Consider the following 21,169-nt stretch of genomic DNA (forward strand, 5'->3'; position numbering starts at 1 on the left):
CAGAAAGGACAGATAGATGCTCACAGCATGGCCTTCAGTCAAAGGCAGCTGGAAGGTATCTTCTGAGCTTGTGAGAGGGACAGAAGGGACAGATAGATGCTCACAGCATGGCCTTCAGTCAAAGGCAGCTAGCAGGTATCTTCTGAGCTTGTAAGAGGGACAGAAAGGATAGATAGATGCTCACAGCATGGCCTTCAGTCAAAGGCAGCTAGCAGGTATCTGCTGAGCTTGTGAGAGAGACAGAAAGGACAGATAGATGCTCACACCATGGCCTTCAGTCAAAGGCAGCTGGCAGGTATCTGCTGAGCTTGTGAGAGGGACAGAAGGGACAGATAGATGCTCACACCATGGCCTTCAGTCAGAGGCAGCTGGCAGGTATCTGCTGAGCTTGTGAGAGGGACAGAAGGGACAGATACATCCTCACAGATAACCGTCACCTCCAACAACAAGCGGAGGTTTGACAGTCATCAGTGCCTCTACTCGAGGACTTCCTTGGAGGACAGAGACCTTCCTTTGTCCCCAGCACTGGTGCCAGCGAGGATGACATGTCCCCAGCCTAATGAGACCTGACAAATGGGCAACTGGGCTGCTGCCTGGGGACTTCAATGGTTCATTTCCACAGCGGCGTGTCGGGGCAAAGGGCAGGAAGGAAGTCATCCCGCTGCAGCGAGGGGATGGGGATGCCTTTCCAGCTGAAAGGTGCTGGGGAAGCTGGAAAGATTGAGTTAACTGGGATTTCTGTGTCAGTGCCCAGGCCCCTTTCCAAACAAGGCTGCATGATCTAAATACCATGTGACGATTCCCCCTACCCCCCAGTCCTGTGTCCAGCTAGGACCTGGCCGTGCCATGCTCTGTTAGCTCGCTGCACAGGCTGTGCCGCGACGTCTGCAGAGCACACAAGTTAATTCACAAGGGAAGCAAAAATGTCTCCCCATGTCTGGGCTGCAAGCAGAGGCTGAGGACTCTGGTAGCCAAGCCAACAGCAATAAGCAGTGGGAAAAACCCCACAGAATGGATTAGGTTGGAAGGGACCTCAAAGATCATCCAGTTCCAACCCCCTGACATAGGCAGGGACACCTCCCGCTAGAACAGATTGCTCAAGGTCTCATCCAACCTGGCCTTGAGCATCTGCAGGGAGGTGGTGGAGGACAGAAGCACAGAATGTGATCAAAGATCACATTCTGTGCTTCTGTCCTCCACCACCTCCCTGGGCAACCTGTGCCAGTGTCTCACCACCCTCACTGGCAAGCACATCAGCAACTCCACCAGAGCATCCACAACCTCCCTGGGCAACCTGTTCCAGTGTCTCACCACCCTCACTGCAAACAACTTCTTCCTAACATCCAGTTTCAATCTCCCCTCTACCAGTTTAAACCCATTCCTCCAGCCCCCCACAGAGTTCCCATTTCTTTCATCTTCAGTGTGGCTGGGAGAGGTTTGGTTTATTTCTCTTTCTAGTCAGGCTCTCATTTTCCCCCTTGGCTGATAGGCATCTCTGGAGTCAACCCAATGGAAATTGGCATTTCCTCCCTTCCTAAGGTTAAAGCAACAGTTTTAATGTGCTTTGTGTTATCTGTTTCCCCTCATTATTTTGATGGGTTTCACACTATTTTAATGAAAAAAGGGCTGCTTTGAGATAAGAGCCAAGGATAAGTGCAGAGTCCTGCACATGGGGAGGAATAACAAACTGCACCAGTATAGGCTGGGAGGTGATCTGCTGGAGAGCAGCCCTGTGCAGAGGGACCTGGGGGTGCTGGTGGAGAGCATCCATGGCACAGCAATGTGCCCTTGTGGCCAAGAAGGCCACTGGGGTCCTGGGGTGTATTAAGCAGAGTGTGTCCAGCAAATCAAGGGAGCTTCTCCTCCCCCTCTACTCTGCCCTGCTGAGACCTCATCTTGAGTACTGCCTTCAGTTTTGGGCTCCCCAGTTTAAGAGGGACTGGGATGTGCTGGAGAGAGTCCAGCAGAGGGCTGTGAGGATGATGAGGGGTCTGGAGCACTGCCTAATGAGGAGAGGCTGAGGGACCTGGGGCTGTTTGGTCTGGAGAAGAGAAGACTGAGAGGGGATTTGATCAATGTTTATAAGTACCTGAAGGCTGCCAGGAGTGGGGGACAGGCTCTGCTCACTGCTCTCTGGGATGGGACAAGGAGCAATGGGTGTAAGTTGCAGCAAAAGAGGTCCCACCTCAACACAAGGGGGAACTTCTTTCCTGTAAGGGTCCCAGAGCACTGGCACAGGCTGCCCAGAGAGGTTGTGGAGTCTCCTTCTGTGGAGCCTTTCCATGCCTGTCTGGCTGTGTTCCTCTGTGATCTGTGTTAGGTATTATTGTCCTGCTCTGGCAGGGGGCTTGGACTCAAAGATCAACTTGGGTCCCTTCCAACCCCTAACATCCTGTGATCCTGTGAGCCTATGATAAGGACAATCTGCTGGTGGCCACTGTGATGCAAGCAAAAATATTTGGAACCAGAGGTGGAAGGTTACATCCTCATCCCTGGAACATCTTTCCTGGGAAAAAACAAGAACTAAAGCAAGCCATCAAATTTGATTTATTCATTAATAATAATAACAACCATACTATCAAAGGCACCGAGCAAATATCTGGGTGGTGCAGATCTCTTGGTCAGCCTGGGTGGAAAATAAACTCCCATCCTCGTGTGCTCTGGATGGATATCGGCAGCCAGGGGTAACCACTGGCTCCTGCCTGGTTCAGCAGTGTGTCACAGAATGGGTTGGGTTGGAAGGGACCTCCAAAGGTCATCCAGTCCAACCCCCTCTACAGTCAGCAGGGATATCCTCCACTAGATCAGGTTGCTCAGAGCCCTGTCCAGCCTCACCTTGAATATCTCCTGGGATGGAGCCCTCAACCACCTCCCTGGGCAACCTGCTCCACTACCTTGATGATCCAGAACTTGTTCCTGACATCCAACCAAAATCTCCTCACCTCTAATTTCAAACTGCAAAGACCATGAGGATGCTCAGAGGGCTGGAGCTGCTCTCCTATGAGGACAGACTGAAAGAGTTGGGGCTGTTCAGTGTGGAGAGGAGAAGGCTCCGAGGTGACCTTATTGTGGCCTTTCAGTATCTGAAGGGGGCTATGGGAAAGCTGGGGAGGGACTTTTTAGGCTGTCAGGTAGTGATTGGACTGGGAGAGGGAATGGAACAAAGCTGGAAATGGGTAGATTCAGACTGGGTGTTAGGAAGAAGTTGTTCAGCATGAGGGTGGTGAGAGGCTGGAATGGGTTGCTCAAGGAGATGGTAGAAGCCTCATCCCTGGAGCTCTTTAAGGCCAGGCTGACAGACTGATCTAGTGTGAGGTGTCCCCCCACCTCTGACCCCCAGCCCTCAGATATTTATAGACATTTATTAGATCCCCCTCAGTCTTCTCCAGACCAAACAGCCTCAGGTCCCTCAGCCTCTCCTCATCAGGCAGTGCTCCAGAACCCTCATCATCCTCATGGCCCTCTGCTGGACTCTCTCCAGCAGATCCCTGTCCCTCTTAGACTGGGGAGCCCAATACTGAAGTGCTCAAGATGGGGTCTTATCAGGGCAGAGTAGAGGGGGAAGAGAACCTCCCTTCATCTGCTGGACACACTCTGCTTAATGCACCCCAGGATCCCTTTGGCCCTCTTGGCCACAAGGACACAATGCTCAGCTGCAGCTCTACAGCAGCTAAAAGATGGGGGGCAAGAGGCTGGGGCCAGACTGTTGTCAGCAATGCCCAGTGACAGGACAAGGGGCAGCAGGCACAAACTAGAAGCCAGAAGGTTCCATCTGGAGATGAGAAGAAACTTGTTTGGTGTGAGGATGCTGGAGCCCTGGAGCAGGCTGCTCAGAGAGGTTGTGGAGACTCTTTCTCTGGATAGATTGAAAACCCCAGCTGGGCATTGTGCTGCTGGGCAAGCTGCTGTGGGTGCCCCTGGTTTAGCAGGGCATTTGGACTGGATGATCTCAGAGGTCCCTTCCAACCCTCACCGTTCTCTGATTCTGTGACCTACTCCTGTAGGTCACCCTGCCCGGAGGTGGAATCAAAGCATGTCAGGGGCTAAAAGCGACCTCAAAATCTCATCCACTCCAACCTGAAGGTTCAGCATGGGCCGGGTGGGGTTGGGCTTCTGGTGGCTGAGCTCCTCACTTGTTTCCTGCTCTCTCCTTTGTCCTCTTCTATCACCCAGGTGAGCTCTTGGGCCGCCGCATGAGGACGTCCTCGGCCGGCGATGGCCTCGCAGCCCACGCTGGCATGGGCGCTGCTGCTGAGCCTGCTGGGCAGCTGCCTGCCAGCCGTGCAGCCAAGGGACTTCACTGTGAAGGACATCGTCTACCTCCACCCCTCCAGTAAGCCTCCCTCACAAGGGCTGCAAAGCCACAGGCGGCCGCGGCCAGGGGGTAAGGACCAGGCAGAAGCTGTGCCAAGGCAGCAGGAGTGGCAGAGTGGAAGGGAGAGCTGAGCGAGGAGTACATTAACATCCAGGCAACTCATAGGAGCAAGCTGATGTAAAACCAGGCTGCTGCTTCGTAGGCTGGATGTGAGGAGGAAGTTGTTGGCAGAGAGAGTGATTGGCATTGGAATGGGCTGCCCGGGGAGGTGGTGAAGTCGCTGTCCCTAAAGGTGTTGAAGCAACTTGTGCATGAAGCACTTAGTGCCATGGTCTGGTTGTTTGGCTAGGGCTGGATGCCAGGTTGGACTGGATGAGCTTGGAGGTCTCTTCCAACCTGCTTGGTTCTGTGGTTCTATGATTCCCAAAGGATTAGAGTACAGACAGAGTTACAGGCAGCTGCAGAGCATGTCAGGAGCTTTCTGGTCCATGTTTTCTGTTCCTCAGTAAGCTCTCTGGCAATGAGAGCAAGCTCCATGGCCACACAGCTTGCCCCAACTGACCACTCTTGCTGCAAAGAAGTTGTTCCTCATCTCCAATCTAAAGCTCCCCTGGCACAATTTAGGCCATTTCCTCTCACCTGATACTAGAGAGAAGAACCCAAGCCTCACCTCACTCAACTTCCTTTCAGGGCCACAAGGGTGAGCACAGGGCTGGAGCTGCTCTGCTATGAGGAGACACTGAGGGAGTTGGGGCTGTTCAGTCTGGAGAGGAGAAGGCTCCCAGGTGACCTTATTGTGGTCTTTCAATATCTGAAGGGGGCTACAAGAAGGCTGGGGAGGGACTTCTTAGGCTGTCAGGGAGTGACAGGAGTGGGAGGAATGGAACCAAGCTGGAAATGGGTAGATTCAGACTGGATGTTAGGAAGAAGTTCTTCAGTATGATAGTGGTGAGAGCCTGGAATGGGTTGCCAGGGAGGTGGTTGAGGCTCCATGGCTGGAGGTGTTTCAGGCCAGGCTGGCTGAGGCTGTGGGCAGCCTGCTCTAGGGTAGGGTGTCCCTGGGCATGGCAGGGGGGTTGGAACTGGCTGCTCCTTGTGGTCCCTTCCAACCCTGCCTGGTTCTCTGACTCTACATGTGCAGAGCAAAGGTCACAACCACTTCCCCACTGCTGTTGCTGGAGAGTTCTTTACATGTCAGGGCGCAGCTGAGAGGTAGCCTTGTCGACAGACGTGCCTGCAGAGAACAGATGTCTCTGTGTGCCTCCCAGGAGCAGGGCAGAGGGGGATTACCTGGCTTGCTTCACCTGCCTGTTGCCTCTTCCTTCCAGCCACGCCGTATCCTCACGGATTCAAGTGCTTCACCTGCGAGAAGGCAGCAGATAATTACGAGTGCAACCGATGGGCTCCGGATGTCTACTGTCCAAGAGGTAACCAGCTGCAAGCTTAGTGTTTAGCTTATCCCCACCTCACCACGACCCTCCCCTGTCCTCCCCACTCAGCTCCCGTTGTTCCCAAAGCCTTCTCGGGTGCTGGTGGTTGCTGCTCTCCCCCCTCCTCGTAAGCCTCTCCTCGACAAGAGAGATGTGTAAGTGATAGGAGTAATCCTTTAAGCTTTTCTGTCTCTTTGGATGGATGAAGTTGAGGTCTTTCATCTCCTCCCTGTACTCCTCTAGCTCAGCTGGAAATTAAACCAGGCTGATGTGGATTTAAGGGTTGTGTTTCTCTTGCTCTTGCTGCTGAGACAGGACCAGTTGCTTTGTTCAGTTCCCTACCCCCCTCCGTGGCACAAGCCCAGGGCAGAGTAGAGGGGCAGGAGAACCTCCCTTGATCTGCTGGACACACTGTGCTTAATGCACCCCAGGACCCCCTTGGCCTTCTTGGCCACAAGGGCACATTGCTGTGCCATGGATGTTCTCCACCAGCACCCCCAGGTCTCTCTCCACAGGGCTGCTCTCCACACTGCTAAAACATCCATCCCAAGCTTTCTTCAAGGCCCCCTTTAATTACTGACAGCCCACCAGAAGATCTCTCACTGGCAGAAGCTCAAAGCCATTATGCAGAGTGCTCCCCTTGGAGTAAAACCTGTGAGCTTTACCCCTTGCAGCAGGAAAATCTGGGGAAAACCCATAAGAAGCTGCATTTTGCAGCCGTTTGGAGGGCAGTTTGAGGGAAGGCAGCACACCAGGAGCCTCCAGCCTCTGGTGATAAGCACAGTCTGCTTGCTGTAGATAGCACTCTCGAGGTAAGAGCAGGTCAAAGATAGGACAGACCTCTGGAGGGCTTTATTGCCTGATGAACAACATGTTCTGCTGGCAGCCTCCCTTGGCTGTTGCTAAACATCTATTTCTTGCTATTTTAAGGCTGTCTCCAAGCTCAGATTTAACAGAATCACAGAGGGGCTGGAAGGGACCTCCAAAGCTCAACCAGTCCAACCCCTCTGCCAGAGCAGCATCACCTAGAGCAGGTCACACAGGAACACATAGAATCATAGAATCAGCCAGGTTGGAAGAGACCTCCAAGCTCAGCCAGCCCAACCTAGCACCCAGCCCTGGCCAAACAACCAGACCATGGCTCTAAGTGCCTCATCCAGGCTTGGCTTCAACACCTCCAGGGATGATGATTCCACCACCTCCCTGGGCAGCCCATTCCAATGCCAATCACTCTCTCTGCCAACAACTTCCTCCTAACATCCAGCCTGTACTTCTCATGGCACAACTTGAGACTATGTCCCCTTCTTCTGCTGCTGCTTGCCTGGGAGAAGAGCCCAACCCTACCTAGCCACCACCTCCCTTCAGATAGTTGTAGACAGCAATGAGGTCCCCCCTGAGCCTCCTCTTCTCCAGGCTAAACAACCAAAGAGGAAGACACACCCCCCTGGGCAGCCTGCTCCAGGGCTCTGTCACCCTCACAGGGAAAAATCCTCCTCATGTTCACATGGAACTTCCTATGCCTCAGCTTCCACCCTGTGCCCCTTGTGCTGTCACTGGGCATCACCCAGCAGAGCCTGGCCCCAGCCTCCTGACACTCACCCTCCATATCTTTATCAACATGGATAAGGTCACCTCTCAGTCTCCTCTTCTCCCAGCAGCACAGCTCCAGCTCCTCACTCTCTCCTCACAACAGAGATCTTCCATTCCCTCTATCACCATTGCAACTTTGCACTGGACTCTCTCAAGCTGCTCTATGTCCCTCTTGAACTGGGGGGGCCCAGAACTGGACACAGATAAAGATATTTGACAGCTGAAGATATTTTTCTTCCCTGTCTTTCTAGATACCAGGTACTGCTTCAGCCAACACATGATGAAAGCTACTGGCGAGAGCGTGTCCGTCACCAAGCGCTGCGTGCCCCTAGAGGACTGCCTGTCCACAGGCTGCACCTATGTAAAGCACGAGGAGTACAAGGTATGGGGAGGGGGAAAAGCCTTCTTCTCTTCTGAAATGTCAGCAGCATCCTTCTGCCCTCCACCAGAGGTTTGACAAGCCAAGAAGGTCAATGCCGTTCTGGGGTGTATTAGAATGGGTGTGGGATGGTAGATCATAGAATAGAAGCATAGAATCAAGCAGGTTGGAAGAGACCTCCAAGCTCAGCCAGTCCAACCTAGCACCCAGCCCTGGCCAGTCAGCTAGACCATGGCACTAAGTACCTCATCCAGTCTTTGCTTGAACACCTCCAAGGATGGTGACTCCACCACCTCCCTGGGCAGCCCATTCCAATGCCAATCACTCTCTCTGCCAACAACTTCCTCCTAACATCCAGCCTAGACCTCCCCTGGCACAGCTTGAGACTGTGTCCCCTTCTTCTATTGCTGGTTGCCTGAGAGGGGAGAGAATTTTCTGCCCCTCTGCCCTGTTGAGGCTGCATCTGGAGTGCTGTGTTCAGTTCTGGACCCTCCAATTCAAGAGGGTCATAGAACTGCTTGAGAGAGTCCAGCACAGAGCCACAAAGATGACAAAAGGAATGGAACATTTTTGTTACAAGGAGAGACTGAGGAGCTGGGGCTTGGAGAGGAGGAGCCTGAGGGGAGACCTCATCAATGGTGATAAAGATGTGCAGGGTGAGTGGCAGGAGGCTGGAGCCAGGCTCTGCTGGGTGATGCCAGTGACAGCACAAGGGGCACTGGGTGCAAGCTGAGGCATAGGAAGTTCCATGGAAACACGAGGAGGGATTTTTAACCTGTGAGAGTGACAGAGCCCTGGAACAGGCTGCCCAGGGGGGTTGTGGAATCTCCCTCTCTGGAGATATTAAAGATGTGTTGCTGTGTGACCTGCTCTAGGTGCTGCTGCTCTGGCAGGGGGGTTGGACTGGCTGAGCTTTAGGGGACCCTTCCAGCCCCTGACATACTCTGATTCTGTGATTTCTTTTTTAAGGTTAGAGCCCATCTTTAGCCAGTGAGATTGGAGTTTAAGGTTAGAACCCATCTTTATCCAGTGAGATTGGGGCTTATGGTTAGACCCCATCTTTATTCAGTTAGACTGGGGCTTTTTTGATGGTTAGAACCCATCTTTGTTCAGTGAAATATGGGGTTTAAGATCAGAACCCATCTTTATTCAGTGAGATTGGGAGTTTAAGGTCAGAACCCATCTTTATTCAGTGATCTTGGGGTTTAAGGTCAGAACCCATCTTTATTCAAGTGAGATTGGTGCTTTTTGATGATCAGAATCCATCTTTACCCAGTGAGCTTGGGGTTTAAGGTTAGAAGCCTTCTTCATTCAGTGAGATTGGGGCTTAAAGTTAGAACCCATCTTTATTCAAGTGAGATTGGTGCTTTTTGATGGTCAGAACTCATCTTTATTCAGTGAGATTGGGGTTTAAGGACAGAACCCATCTATCCAGTGAGACTGGGAGATTTTGATGGTTAGAACCTGTCTTTATTCAGTGAAATGGGGGTTTAAGGTTAGAAGCCTTCTTATTCAGTGAGATTGGGGCTTTTTGATGATCAGAACCCATCTTTATTCAGTGAGCTTGGGGTTTAAGGTCAGAACCCATCTTTATTCAGTGAGATTGGGGTTTAAGGTCAGAACCCATCTATCCAGTGAGACTGGGAGGTTTTGATGGTTAGAACCTGCCTTTATTCAGTGAGCTTGGGGTTTAAGGTCAGAACCCATCTTTATTCAAGTGAGATTGGTGCTTTTTGATGATCAGAATTCATCTTTACCCAGTGAGCTTGGGGTTTAAGGTTAGAACCCTTCTTTATTCAAGTGAGATTGGGGCTTTTTGATGGTTAGAACCTGCCTTTATTCAGTGAGCTTGGGGTTTAAGGTTAGAACCCTTCTTTATTCAGTGAGATTGGGACTTAAAGTTAGAACCCATCTTTATTCAAGTGAGATTGGTGCTTTTTGATGGTTAGAACCTGCCTTTATTCAGTGAGCTTGGGGTTTAAGGTTAGGAGCCTTCTTTAGGCAGTGAGCTTGGTGCTTTTCAATGGTTAGAACCCACCTTTATTCAGTGGGATTGCTGTTGGTGTTCTTTTGAAGGTCAGAACCCACCTTTGCTCAGCAGGATTGGGGTTTGGATTGGTTTTGTTTTAAGCCCAGAACCCCTTTTCTTTCAGATCTGCACCTCCTGCTGCGAAGGAAGCATCTGCAACTTGCCGCTGCCGAGGAACACAACGGACGCCGTGTTCACAACCCTCTCCCCCCTCAACAAAACACAGAGACTCTCACATCCCATCCTGCTGACCACAGCGTGTCTCTGGCTGGCCTTGATGTCACAGCACTGGCTCACAGACAGCTGAGAACAGCTGGGCCAGAACATCTGCGTGAACCTTCAACCTCACCCCCACGGAGCTGCCTCGGGGAGATTTGGGCTTCTCCTTCTCAGTTTGTGCTGGTGATGAAGAAGGGAGCCTGGGTGTAGATGTAGTTGAAGGGGGTGAAACCCTCCCATGTGTTGTCTCCTGTTTTTTTCCTGAAGGAACTCATGCAAAACGTCCCCACAATCCATGGCTGAGGGCAATGAATCCATGGGTGAGGGCAGTGAATCCATGGCTGAGGGCAATGAATCCATGGCTGGGAGCAGCTTCTATAGTTGAAGAGAGGTGAAACCATCACACGTTCCTCTTCTGCTCTTTGAAGGAACTCATGCAAGGATCCACAGGGCAGAGCAATGAACTCCCTTTTCTTCCATGTCTGTCTTTTGTCTGTGAAGAAATGCTGTTTAAAAGTGCTCTGTCACTGCCAGCTGCTGGTAGCACTCAGCTGAACCTTTCTTCTTGTAGCTCGGCACAGCACTAACTGCAGAGCCTCCTTAACCTGCTTTGAGAGCATGTGGGAAATAAGAAGAGACTCAGGATGTCCTTGCAGTCTCTCCACATCTCCTGCTCTTCTTGGAGAGCACAGCAATAGCTGGAAGGGATGAGACCAAAGGAGCAGCAGCAGCTTGGATCAGGCCCGATGAGGCTGTCTGCTGGCAGCATGAAGAGTCAAAGTGGCATGGTGTGAACAGTGCTGTGCTGTAAACTGAACCAGAACAGCTCTGCCAGCTCTGCTCCTCGAGTGTGAGAAGAGACCTTCAGCTGGGAGGAGGAAGGGCTCTGGGGAGAGATGGGGGGGGTGTCCAAGTTGAGGTGCTGGTGCCTACAAAGCTGTCCATGTTGAGGTGCTGGTACCTACAAAGCTGTCCATGTTGAGGTGCTGGTAGCTGCAAAGCTGGAGGGTGTCCAGAGAAGGGCAGCAAGGCTAGTGAGGGGCCTGGAACACAAACCCTATGGGCTGAGAGAGCTGGGGGTGGTTTAGCCTGGAGAAGAGGAGGCTCAGGGCAGTCATTGCTGTCTGCAGCTCCCTGAAGGGAGGCTGTAACCAGATGGGGTTGGGCTCTTCTGCCAGGCAAGCAGCAACAGAAGAAGGGGACACAGTCTCAAGTTGTGGTGGGGGAGGTCTAGGCTGGATGTTAGGAGGAAGTTGTTGTCAGAGAGAGTGATTGGCATTGGAATGGGCTGCCCAGGGAGGTGGTGGAGTTGCTGTGCCTGGAGGTGTTGAAGCCAAGCCTGGATGAGGCACTTAGTGCCATGGTCTGGTTGATTGGCCAGGGCTGGGTGCTAGGTTGGGCTGGCTGAGCTTGGAGGTCTCTTCCAACCTGATTGATTCTATGATTCTGTGTTGAGGTGCTGGTACCTAGAGCTGGTGAGGGTCCATGCTGAGATGCTGGTGTGCGTCCATGCTGAGATGCTGGTGCCTGCAGAGCTGGTGTGTGTCCATGCTGAGATGCTGGTGCCTAACTGGCTCCTGGTGCTTTGGAGCTCTAGATGTTTTTTTCTGGTTGCACCCAGCCCTACAGCTTGAGAATTCATCCTGACTAACTTCTGCCCAGATGACCCTTGGGGTCCCTTCCAATCTGGCATTCTGTGGCTACTCAACTTCCACTTTGGAGTGTGGCCTTCTAGCAGCCCCCAGCTGTGCCTTGGTGAGCCTCTGTTGCTTCTTTGGCTGGGGAAATCAGGGATGCAGTATTTATTTTTCTACATTGAGGAGGATCTGAAGCACTTCCAAGAGCTTCCAAGAGCCAGAGGCTAAGAGGGGCAAAAAAAACCCCCAAACCATGGTTGTTTTGCAAGTGGGTGAGACTGAAGTGGAGAAATCATCATCAGACAGATATTTGTAGGTGTGTGTGATGTTTGCATTGTGCATGGAAACAAAGCAACTTTGTTTTGCAGGGTCAGTAATGAAAACAGCATCTCATGGACTTTGAAGAGTCAAGTTTTGGGGGAGGGGGTGGATTATTTTTTGGTTTAATATATGATTATTATTTTAATCCACCACAGTCAGCAATTTTTTGCCTTTCTGAGATGATTTTTGGCTCCTTGTGCTCCAAGGTAACTTGGTGCTGCTCTGATGGAGGAGTCAGACTTGATGTGACCTGTTCTAGTGGGAGCTGTCCCTGCCTATGGCAGGGGCTTGGAACTGGATGAGCTTTGAGGTCTCTTCCAACTTAAACCATTCTCTGATTCTATGATCTCTGGAGGTCCTGTTCAACCTTTTAACATCCTGTGATCCACCAGGTTACAGCATGCCCTGGGCTCTGAAAGTGCTGTTTGTGTTTTGGTGACTTAAGACAGTGAAAAGCAGGTGAAGGAAACCAAAGCTGGAACCCCAATGCTTTGTGAAGGGCTCCTAGAGGTACTGACAAGCCTTCATCCCACAGCATCCCTGCTGGGTAACATTAATGGTCAGAAGCCTGCAGGTCTGAACATCCAAAGTGCTGTCTTGAGGTTTGTGGCCTTATTGTTGAGGAAAGGCTCCATGACCTCACTCAGGATGTCCTTTAGAAGCCAGCAGGGGCAAAGAGAGGATTCTGCCCCTCTGCTGTGTTCTGCTGAGACCTCACCTGCAGTGCTGGGGCCAGCTCTGGAGTCCTCAGCACAGCATGGAGCTGGTAGAGTAGTGCCAGAGGAGGCCACAGCAATGCTGGCAGGGCTGGAAGGGCTCTGCTGTGAGGCCAGGCTGAGAGAGTTGGGCTTGTTCAACCTGGAGAAGAGAAGGCTCCATGGGGACTTTGTGGTGGCCTTGCAGTGTTTGAAGAGGCCAAGCAGAAAGCTGGGGACAGACTTTTGTGCAAGGCTTGCTGTGACAGGACAAGGGGTGATGGTTTGAGTTAAACAAAGGAGATTCAGACTGGAGAAAAGGGAGACATGGTTAACAGTGAGGGTGGTGAGACTCCAGAGCAGGGTGCCCAGAGAGGTGGTAGGTGTTCCAGCCAGGTCATGCTGTCCAGAGCTCTGAGCAACCTCCTATAGTTGGGGATGTCCCTGCTGACTGCAGTGGGGGCTGGATGAGATGACCTTTAGAGGTCCCTTCCAACCAGAACCATTCCATGATTCCATCTGCCAGTTGTCTCCTGTGCACTAACAGATGGGACCCTCGTCCTGTAGTGCAGATGGACCTCAAGCAGACCAGAGACCTCCCTGGGTACCTGGTGGCACTCTCTATCCATGAAGACTGGGATGCCACTGGCAAAACTTCTTCATTGGTGTTAGAGGCATTAAATCAGGCCAGTTGCTTCCAGTCCCATTGTAGGCAGTAGGAGAAGTGGGATTTCAGGAGCTAAGGTGAAGGTTGAGTTGTCTTGGCTCAGGCATATGATGGAGCCCACAGAATCACAGAACCTTAGAGGTTGGAAGTGACCTCCAGAGATCATTGAGTAAAAGCCCCTTGCCAAGGCAGGATCCCCTGGGGTGGTTCACACAGGGATGCATCCAGGTGGGTTTGGAAAGTCTGCATAGAAGGAGACTCCACAGCCTCTCTGGGCAGCCTGCTCCAGGGCTCTGGCACCCTCACTGCAAGGAAGTTTCTCCTCATGCTGAGCTGAAACCTTCTCTGTTCCACTTTGTAGCTGTTGCTCCTTAGCTTATTGATGCTGACCACTGAAAAGAGCTTGGCCCCAGGCACTTGACCCCCACCCCTCAGGTATTTGTACACATGGATCAGATCTCCTCTCAGCCTTCTCTTCTCCAGACTCAACAGCCCCAGGGCTCTCAGTCTCCCTCCATAAAGGATATGCTCAAGCCTCCCAGTCATCCTCATGGCTTTCCACTGGACTCTCTCCAGCAGCTCCCTGTCTCTCCTGAACTGGGGAGCCCAAAACTGGATAGAGTATTCCAGCTGTGGTCTCACTGGGGCAGAAGAGACCTGCTTAGGAGAAGTACTTTGGGTAGCCAGCTGCAAGCCACACGTTATGCCAAGCACCCAGTCAAGAACCACTCCTGCTGTCCTCACTGCCACCTTGACTCTGACCATGAAGGTGCTGTAGCTGCAGAAGGTTCTTGTGCTTTGCTGGTCCCTCTCTCCAGTTGCTGTGCCACAGCTGTGCTCTTCAGAAGGGACCTGTGCAATTGAGCTGCTACCCCTAACTGGTACGAGGACTATGGACACAAAGCTTAAGAGAGCAAATTAAGAGGATGGAGACCAAGTGGGGAGCTGGCTCAGAATTGTCCCCATGCCACCAGGATGGTGTGGCCATGGAGCTGCTGGGGGTGGCTTCTGAAGCACACCAAAGCTGAGCTGCACCCTATTTATTTTTAGGCTCTCTGTATGCCATGTTGCTTTTAGATGCTTCATTTGTTTAACTCCTGTAAATGTTGTACATTTGTATAAATAAATGTTCTGAGGATTCAGGTGGTGCTTGAGGTCTCTGATACCAACATGCAGCTGCCAACACCAGCTCAAGAGGTACCACCCCCTTGTCATGGGTTTTCACCTGGCTTGCATCAGGTAGAGTGTGGCCAGCAGGAGCAGGGCAGTGATTGTCCTCCTGTACTCAGCACTGGTGGGGCCACACCTTGAAGCCTGGGTTCAGTTTTGGGCTCCTCATTCCAAGGATGACATTGAGGGGTTGAAGGGGGGGCAGAGAAAGGCAGTGAAGGTGGTGAAGGGTCTGAAGAATAGGGCTGGTGAGGAGCTGTTGAGGGAGCTGGGGTTGCTCAGGCTGGAAGAAAGGAAGCTGAGACCTCATTGCTCTCTACAGCTCCCTGAAAGGAGATTGCAGCCAGCTGGGGGTTGGTCTCTTCTCCCACATAACAAAAGATAGGAAACAGCCTCAGGTTGCACCAGGAGTGGCTTAGGTTGGATTTTGGACTGTATGTTCTTGGAGCACTCTTCCAACCTGGTTGATTCTGTGATTACCTGGAGTCCTGTGTGCAGTTCTGGATCCCCCAGCACAAGGACATGGAACTGTTGAAGCCAGTCCAGAGGAGGCCACTAAGATGCTCAGAGGGCTGCAGCAACTCTGCTCTGAGGACAGGCTGAGAGAGTTGGGGCTCTGCAGCCTGGAGAAGAGAAGGCTTCCAGGAGACCTTGGAGTGGCCTTCCAGGATCTGAAGGGGGCTACAGGAAGGCTGGGGGGGAATAATTGACAAGATCTAGCAATGACAGGACAAAGGGTAATGGGTTTGAACTGGCAGAGGGGAGATTGAAACTGGATGTTAGGAATGGGTTCTTTAGAGTGAGGGTGGTGAGACATTGGCACAGGTTGTCCAGGGAGGTTGTGGAGGACAGAAGCACAGAATGTGCTTTGATCACATTCTGTGCTTCTGTCCTCCACAACCTCCCTGGAGGTCTTCAAGGCCAGGTTGGATGAGACCTTGAGCAACCTGTTCTAGTGGGAGGTGTCTCTGTCTATGGCAGGGGATTAGAACTGGATGATCTTAGAGGTCCCTTCCAACCTAAACCATTCTCTGATTCTCTGATTAGGGCAACTTCTTCCCCAAAAGGGTTGTGAGGTCTGTCCCAGGCTGCCCAGGGCAGTGGTGAAGTTCCCAGCCCTGGAGGGGGTTTCACAGCCACAGAGCTGTGTTGCTGAGGGGTATGGTTTAGTGGCAGCCTGGCAGTGCTGGGTTAATGGTTGGACTCAATGATCTTAAAGGTCTTTTCCAAGCAAAAAGCTTCTGTGAGTCTATGAAGACATCAACTAGTTGGTCTAGTTGACTGGCTAGGGCTGGGGGATAGTTTGGACTGGATGATCTTGGAGGTCTCTCCCAACCTGGTTGATTCTATGATTCTATGAACAAAAATGTTGAGATTTCTCCATCTCTGAGTGGGTTTTTTTTCCCCTCAAGGACAATTTCCTCTGTTCACACTCCCCAGTAAGAAACAAGTTCACCTCTTAGCACATTCCACCAGTGACCACTTAAGCCCCTGTGGGCTATGGCTGTGCCTCTTTTAGACACCATCCCCACCCCGATAGCCCAACCCTCAGCTTTCCTCCAAGCTTTCCCAACCTGCAGTGGGTATTTTTTTTTCAGCAGCAGAGGGATTAGTTTCTCAGTGAAGCAGAGCCCCCAGCTGCATGAAATTTCAGCCTGCTAATCTTGTTAGCTTTCCCCTGTCAGACCCTGCGCCGGTGAGACCTTTGTGTTTGTGCAGCTCCTGAGAGAGCAGCCCCAAGCCTGCCTGCAAACCAAACCAAACAAAGGGCTTTAAAGCAAGCATTGCCATTGCCAAGGTGAAGGGAGGATGATGTGAAGCCCAGGGATGAGACAAGCCACAAGCACTTGGCAACTGTTAAGTTTGTGTTGGACTTGATGTGGATTGAGGGTTTGGGTGATGGGCTCCAAGCTCTACCACCAGCTTTTGGCTTTTCTCCAGCTGAGAGCAGGACTTCTTTCTTAATGGATGGTCACAGAAGCTGAACTGAGGCCATAGGACAGCTGTAGGTGTCCACACTGAATCACAGGCTCATGGAATCACATCATTGCTTGGGTTGGGAAACCCCTCTAAGATCATCCAGTTCAGTCATTGACCCAACACCACCATGGACATTAAATCATGTCCCAAAGTGCCCTGGCCACAGGTTTCTGGAACACCTCCAGGGATGGTAACTCCACCACCTCTTTGGGTAGCCTCCTCTGGTGCCTGACTACTCTTCCAGCAAAGGAATTGTTCCTCATCTCCAATCTAAACCTCCCCATGTAGAATCAGTCAGGGTTGGAAGGGACCACAAGGATCAGCGAGTTCCAACTCCTCTGCCACGGCCAAGGACACCTCACACTAGATCAGGCTGTCTAGAATCATAGAATCATACAATCAACCAGGTTGGAAGAGACCTCCAAGATCATCCAGTCCAACCTAGCACCCAGCCCTATCCAATCAACTAGACCATGGCACTAAGTGCCTCATCCAGCCTGGCCTTAAACACCTCCAGGGGTGAGGCTTCCACCACCTCCCTGGGCAACCCTTCCAGACTCTCACCATGCTCACACTGAACAACTTCTTCCTAACATCCAGTCTGAATCTCCCCATTTCCAGCTTTGTTCCATTCCCCCCACTCCTATCACTACCTAAAAAAATCCCTCCCCAGCTTTCTTGTTGCCCCCTTAAGGTACTGAAAGGCCACAATAAGGTCACTTCAGAGCATTCTCCTCTCCAGACTGAGCAGCCCCAACTCCCTCAGGCTCTCCTCAAAGGAGAGCAGCTCCAGCTCTCTGCTCATTCTTGTGGCCCTTCTCTGGCCACCTTCCAGCACATGCATATGTAACAGGGGCTCATATTCAGCCAGCTGTCAACCAGCACCCCCAGATCCTTCTCTGCCAGGCAGCTTCCAGCTGCTCTGCCCCCCAAGCCTTGAGCATTCTGGGAGTTGTTGTGAGCACATGCAAGACCCAGTTCTTGGCCTTGAACTTCATCCCATTGTCCCTGGCCTATTGACCCAAATTCCTCTCTAGAGCCTTCCTACCCTCCAGCAGACCAACGCTGTCATCTGCAAACTTCCCGAGGGTTCCCCAATGCCCTTGCCCAGATCAGAGAGTGTGTATCAAAGTGACCACACCTTAAAGTTAAACCCTGTGCATCAACAGGGCAGAGAAAACCTTCCCAGGCCAGAACCAAGCTTTGCACCTCTAAAGCAGACCTCTGGTCCCTATCACCAACGCTCCCTGCATCCCCTGGCAACGATCTGCTCCTGACAAAGCACTGCCAGATTCCCTTATTGCCCGAGGAAACAAAGAGGAGCCCAAGAGAGCAGGATCCTCTGAAAGAGCCAACACAGAACTGATTCTTGCAGCTGACAGAAGCTGTCATTGTTGTCACCAAGCAGCTGCTGCAAGCCTGGGGAGCGTGTGTGCATACGGGCATGTAGCCCCTGGACAGCTTCCACGTGGAGGGAGAGGCTCCCCTGAGCAAGTGGCAGCCTGCACGAAAACTGAGTGGCACAGAAGGCTCCATCTGACCTTGGAGCAGCGAGCAGAGAGCAAGGATTGCAATGGTTAACCTCCCTTGATGTGCCAAAGCAGAGTGAACCTCAGCTTTATTCAGTGGAACTTGGTAGAGGAGGTTTAAGTTGGACGTGAGGAACAATTCCTTCCCCACAAGGGCTGCCCAGGGCAGCCTGGAAGGATTGAAAATCCATTGAGATGTGGTGCTGAGGGACATGGAGCACATGAGGGCTACAGCACCTCTTCTAGAGGACAGGCTAGAGTTTGGCATGTTCAGCCTGGAGAAGTCTCCAGGGAGACCTTCTGATGGCCTTGCAGTGCTTGAAGGGGCTGATCAGAAAGCTGGGGACAGACTTTTGAGCAGGGCCTGTTGCAACAGGACCAAGGCTGATGGTTTGAGCTGTGACAGGACCAGGGCTAGTGGCTTGAGCTATGATAGGACCAGGGCTGATGGTTTGAGCTGTGACAGGACCAGGGCTGATGGTTTGAACTCAGAAAGAGAGATTCAAACTAGAGAGAACAAATGATTTTAGGCAGAGGGTGCTGAGACCCTGTCCCAGGTTGCCCAGAGAGGTGGTAGGTGCCCATCTCAGATCAGGTTGTTCAGGGCTCTGGCAACCTGCTCTTAGTTGGGGATGCCCCTGTTGAGTGCAGAAGGGTTGGACTAGATGACCTTAAAGGATCTCTTCCAACCCAGACCACATGTTTGGTGTCAGCACCTTTGATTTTTCTTTCAGTCCTGCAGCAGAAGCACTCCAAGAGCTGCTCCACTGCTGCCTGTGGGTGCAGCTGAGGGAAGATAGAGCAAACACAGTCAGATGTCTTGGAGCCCACAGGTCACTCTGACTACACAAATGGTGTTGCTGCTCCATCCTTACTTCAAATTGTTTGAGCAACATCAACACAGCCTCCCTTTTCCCAAATTATCATCACAGAATTGCAATGGTGGGAAAAGACCTCGAAGATCGAGTCCAACCATCAACTCGACATCACCATGGCCATGAAACCATGTCCCAGAGTGCCATAATTCAGGTGGGTGTCCATCTCTGCACCCAGATCCCTGCAGGTTAACCTCACTGGGCAGAAGTCTTTGGGGTAAGACAAGCTCACAGGCTGTGCTTTATGTGTTACAGTGACAAAGTAGGTCCCATCCTATGGTCTCACCTTTCTGGCTCAGTTGCCTGCAGCGGTCTAAAGTTACAGCCAAGCTTTGGTGAGGGTTGGTGAACCAGAGCACCCCTTGTGAACGACACCACAATTAGCAAGAAAGGGCAATGAGCCTGCAGCTGAGCTGGCAGAGAAAGAGGCCCTTTCCCCCAGGAGGTACCACTGACCCTGGGGCTTGTTTAAAGGGCTTTTTACCAGCTCTTCCCTGTTCCTGCTCTAAGAGCTCTTTGTTTACTTGGCTTCTTTTTCAGGCTTCCTTTAAACTTAAAATCCTGTGACCACTACTGTCCTTAGCACTGCTGGAACCAGCTGTGTAGGAGACTATGGTGGTATACAAGTTCACTAGGAACAGGCAGAGAAGGACCTGCAAGTGCTGGTGGACAATAAGATCCATTCATTCATACTCGTAGAATGGTTTGGGTTAGAGAGAACCTTAGAGATGATCCAGTTCCAGCCCCATCACCGTGGGCAGGGACGCCTTCCACTAGAGCAGGTTGCTTCAAGTCTCATCCAACCTTGCCTTGAACACCTTCCAATAACCTCCCTGGGCAATGTTCCAGTACCTCACACTCCCCATGAGCCTGCAATGGTCACAAGAACACCAGTGGTCTCCTGAGGTGCACTAGGAACTGTGTGGGCAGCAGGTTAAGGGAGATTTTCCTCCTCCTCTGCTACAAGGAGGCCACAGCTCAGCTACTGTGTCCAGTTGTGGGCTCCCCAGTTCAAGAGACAGGGAACTAATAGATGAGTCCAGTGGAGGCTATGAAGATGCTGAGGGGCCTGGAGCATCTCTTTGAGAAGGAAAGGCTAAGAGCTCTGGTGCTATTGAGCCTAGAGAAGAGCAGCCTCATTTCTACCCTCTTTTGAGTACCTCAGCAGGACAAATACCAGGGAAACAATCATACCTGCCCTCACACATGAGAAAGTGTGAAAGTCAAGGCCAAATTCTCATTATTTCCAGTGAAATTTCTACCTGAGGTTGAGGCCATTTTAAAACCCACTTTCCAAGATGAAAACTTTCAAGAACATGAACTCAAAAACTAGCAACCCAAGTTTAAATCCAAAAGCTGTCCAAGAGCCTTTCTGAAGCACAGAAAGGCCAAAACAGCCCAATCATATGAAGAAAAAGACACCATCAAGAGTCTTTACATGCAAAATGTTTCACAGATTTGGTTTTTCTTGCATTTATCCAACAAAATTCTCCACACCAATGTATGCTACTGCCCCACAAGATATTAACCTGCCTATATCTAATGAGCCAGTTTGTGTTCTGCAAACTCTTTTGGAAACAGACAAGACACAGCACAGCTTCTCAAGCTTTTTTAATCCTCTTGATGAGAATGGGGAAAAAACAAAAAGAGTAACAAACCAATAGATTTTTGGAGGTAAATAACAGCTTTTCTGGACAGCAGAGCAGAGGTTAAGAGCTTGGGCTCTGGAAATACAGGACATGTTCCATGAGAAAGCAATAATCAAATCCTCCCTCAACAGCCACACACTTCAACCTCGGAATGTGCACAGACTAAGGGCAACAGTGATGACAATGATGGCAGGTGAGGGAGATAACCTCTGACTGGCTGGCTTGGAGAGGGAATTCAGGGTAGGCAACACTGACTTCTCCAGTCAAAGTCTTCCTTGCTTCCACATCCATGCTCCAGTAAAGTTGTGTGCTTGCAGCAATCATCAGCAAGGACAGACACAGGCACTTGGGAAAGGATCTGGTTCTAAAGCCATTAAAGCCAACAAAGACTTTGGTGGTAACTGGCTTAGACCCTGAGCGGGGAACAGAAACAGTACACAAACCCATAACAAGTTTTAAATCCAGAGTTGTTAAATGTTGGGAGTTTAAAGAAGACACAAAACCTGAAATCCTGAGCTAGCTGACAGGAAGCTAAAGCTTCCAGCTCCTTTTCTGCTGCAGCCACTACCCAGACAATAACTGCATTGCATTTTGATGGAGTCAGGACTTAAGGATTCAGTACATGAGCTGGCACAGCTGCTGCAGTGGGGAATTCTCCACATGGCCCTGATAAGTGGGCTGTGA

General features: G+C 51.3%; 1 protein-coding gene across 3 annotated transcripts in view; it reads left to right on the top strand.

The window, feature by feature from the left end:
* LYPD6 (LY6/PLAUR domain containing 6) overlaps window positions 1–11,245 on the top strand; it is a 56,563-nt gene extending 45,318 nt beyond the window's left edge. For 2 of the 3 annotated variants that reach the window (XM_064154818.1, XM_064154825.1), the window contains exons 2-5: window positions 4,174–4,384; window positions 5,644–5,742; window positions 7,587–7,717; window positions 9,868–11,245. In XM_064154818.1, the coding sequence (XP_064010888.1) occupies window positions 4,216–4,384; window positions 5,644–5,742; window positions 7,587–7,717; window positions 9,868–10,050 (582 nt within the window). In that variant the 5' untranslated portion in view covers window positions 4,174–4,215 and the 3' untranslated portion in view covers window positions 10,051–11,245. The remainder of the gene's footprint in view (window positions 1–4,173; window positions 4,385–5,643; window positions 5,743–7,586; window positions 7,718–9,867) is intronic. The other variant, XM_064154833.1, reaches the window with a different exon arrangement.
* The last annotated feature ends 9,924 nt before the right edge of the window (window positions 11,246–21,169 follow it).

Source organism: Pogoniulus pusillus, chromosome 2 (assembly GCF_015220805.1).
Source record: "Pogoniulus pusillus isolate bPogPus1 chromosome 2, bPogPus1.pri, whole genome shotgun sequence".
In the NCBI taxonomy this organism is placed as follows: domain Eukaryota; kingdom Metazoa; phylum Chordata; class Aves; order Piciformes; family Lybiidae; genus Pogoniulus; species Pogoniulus pusillus.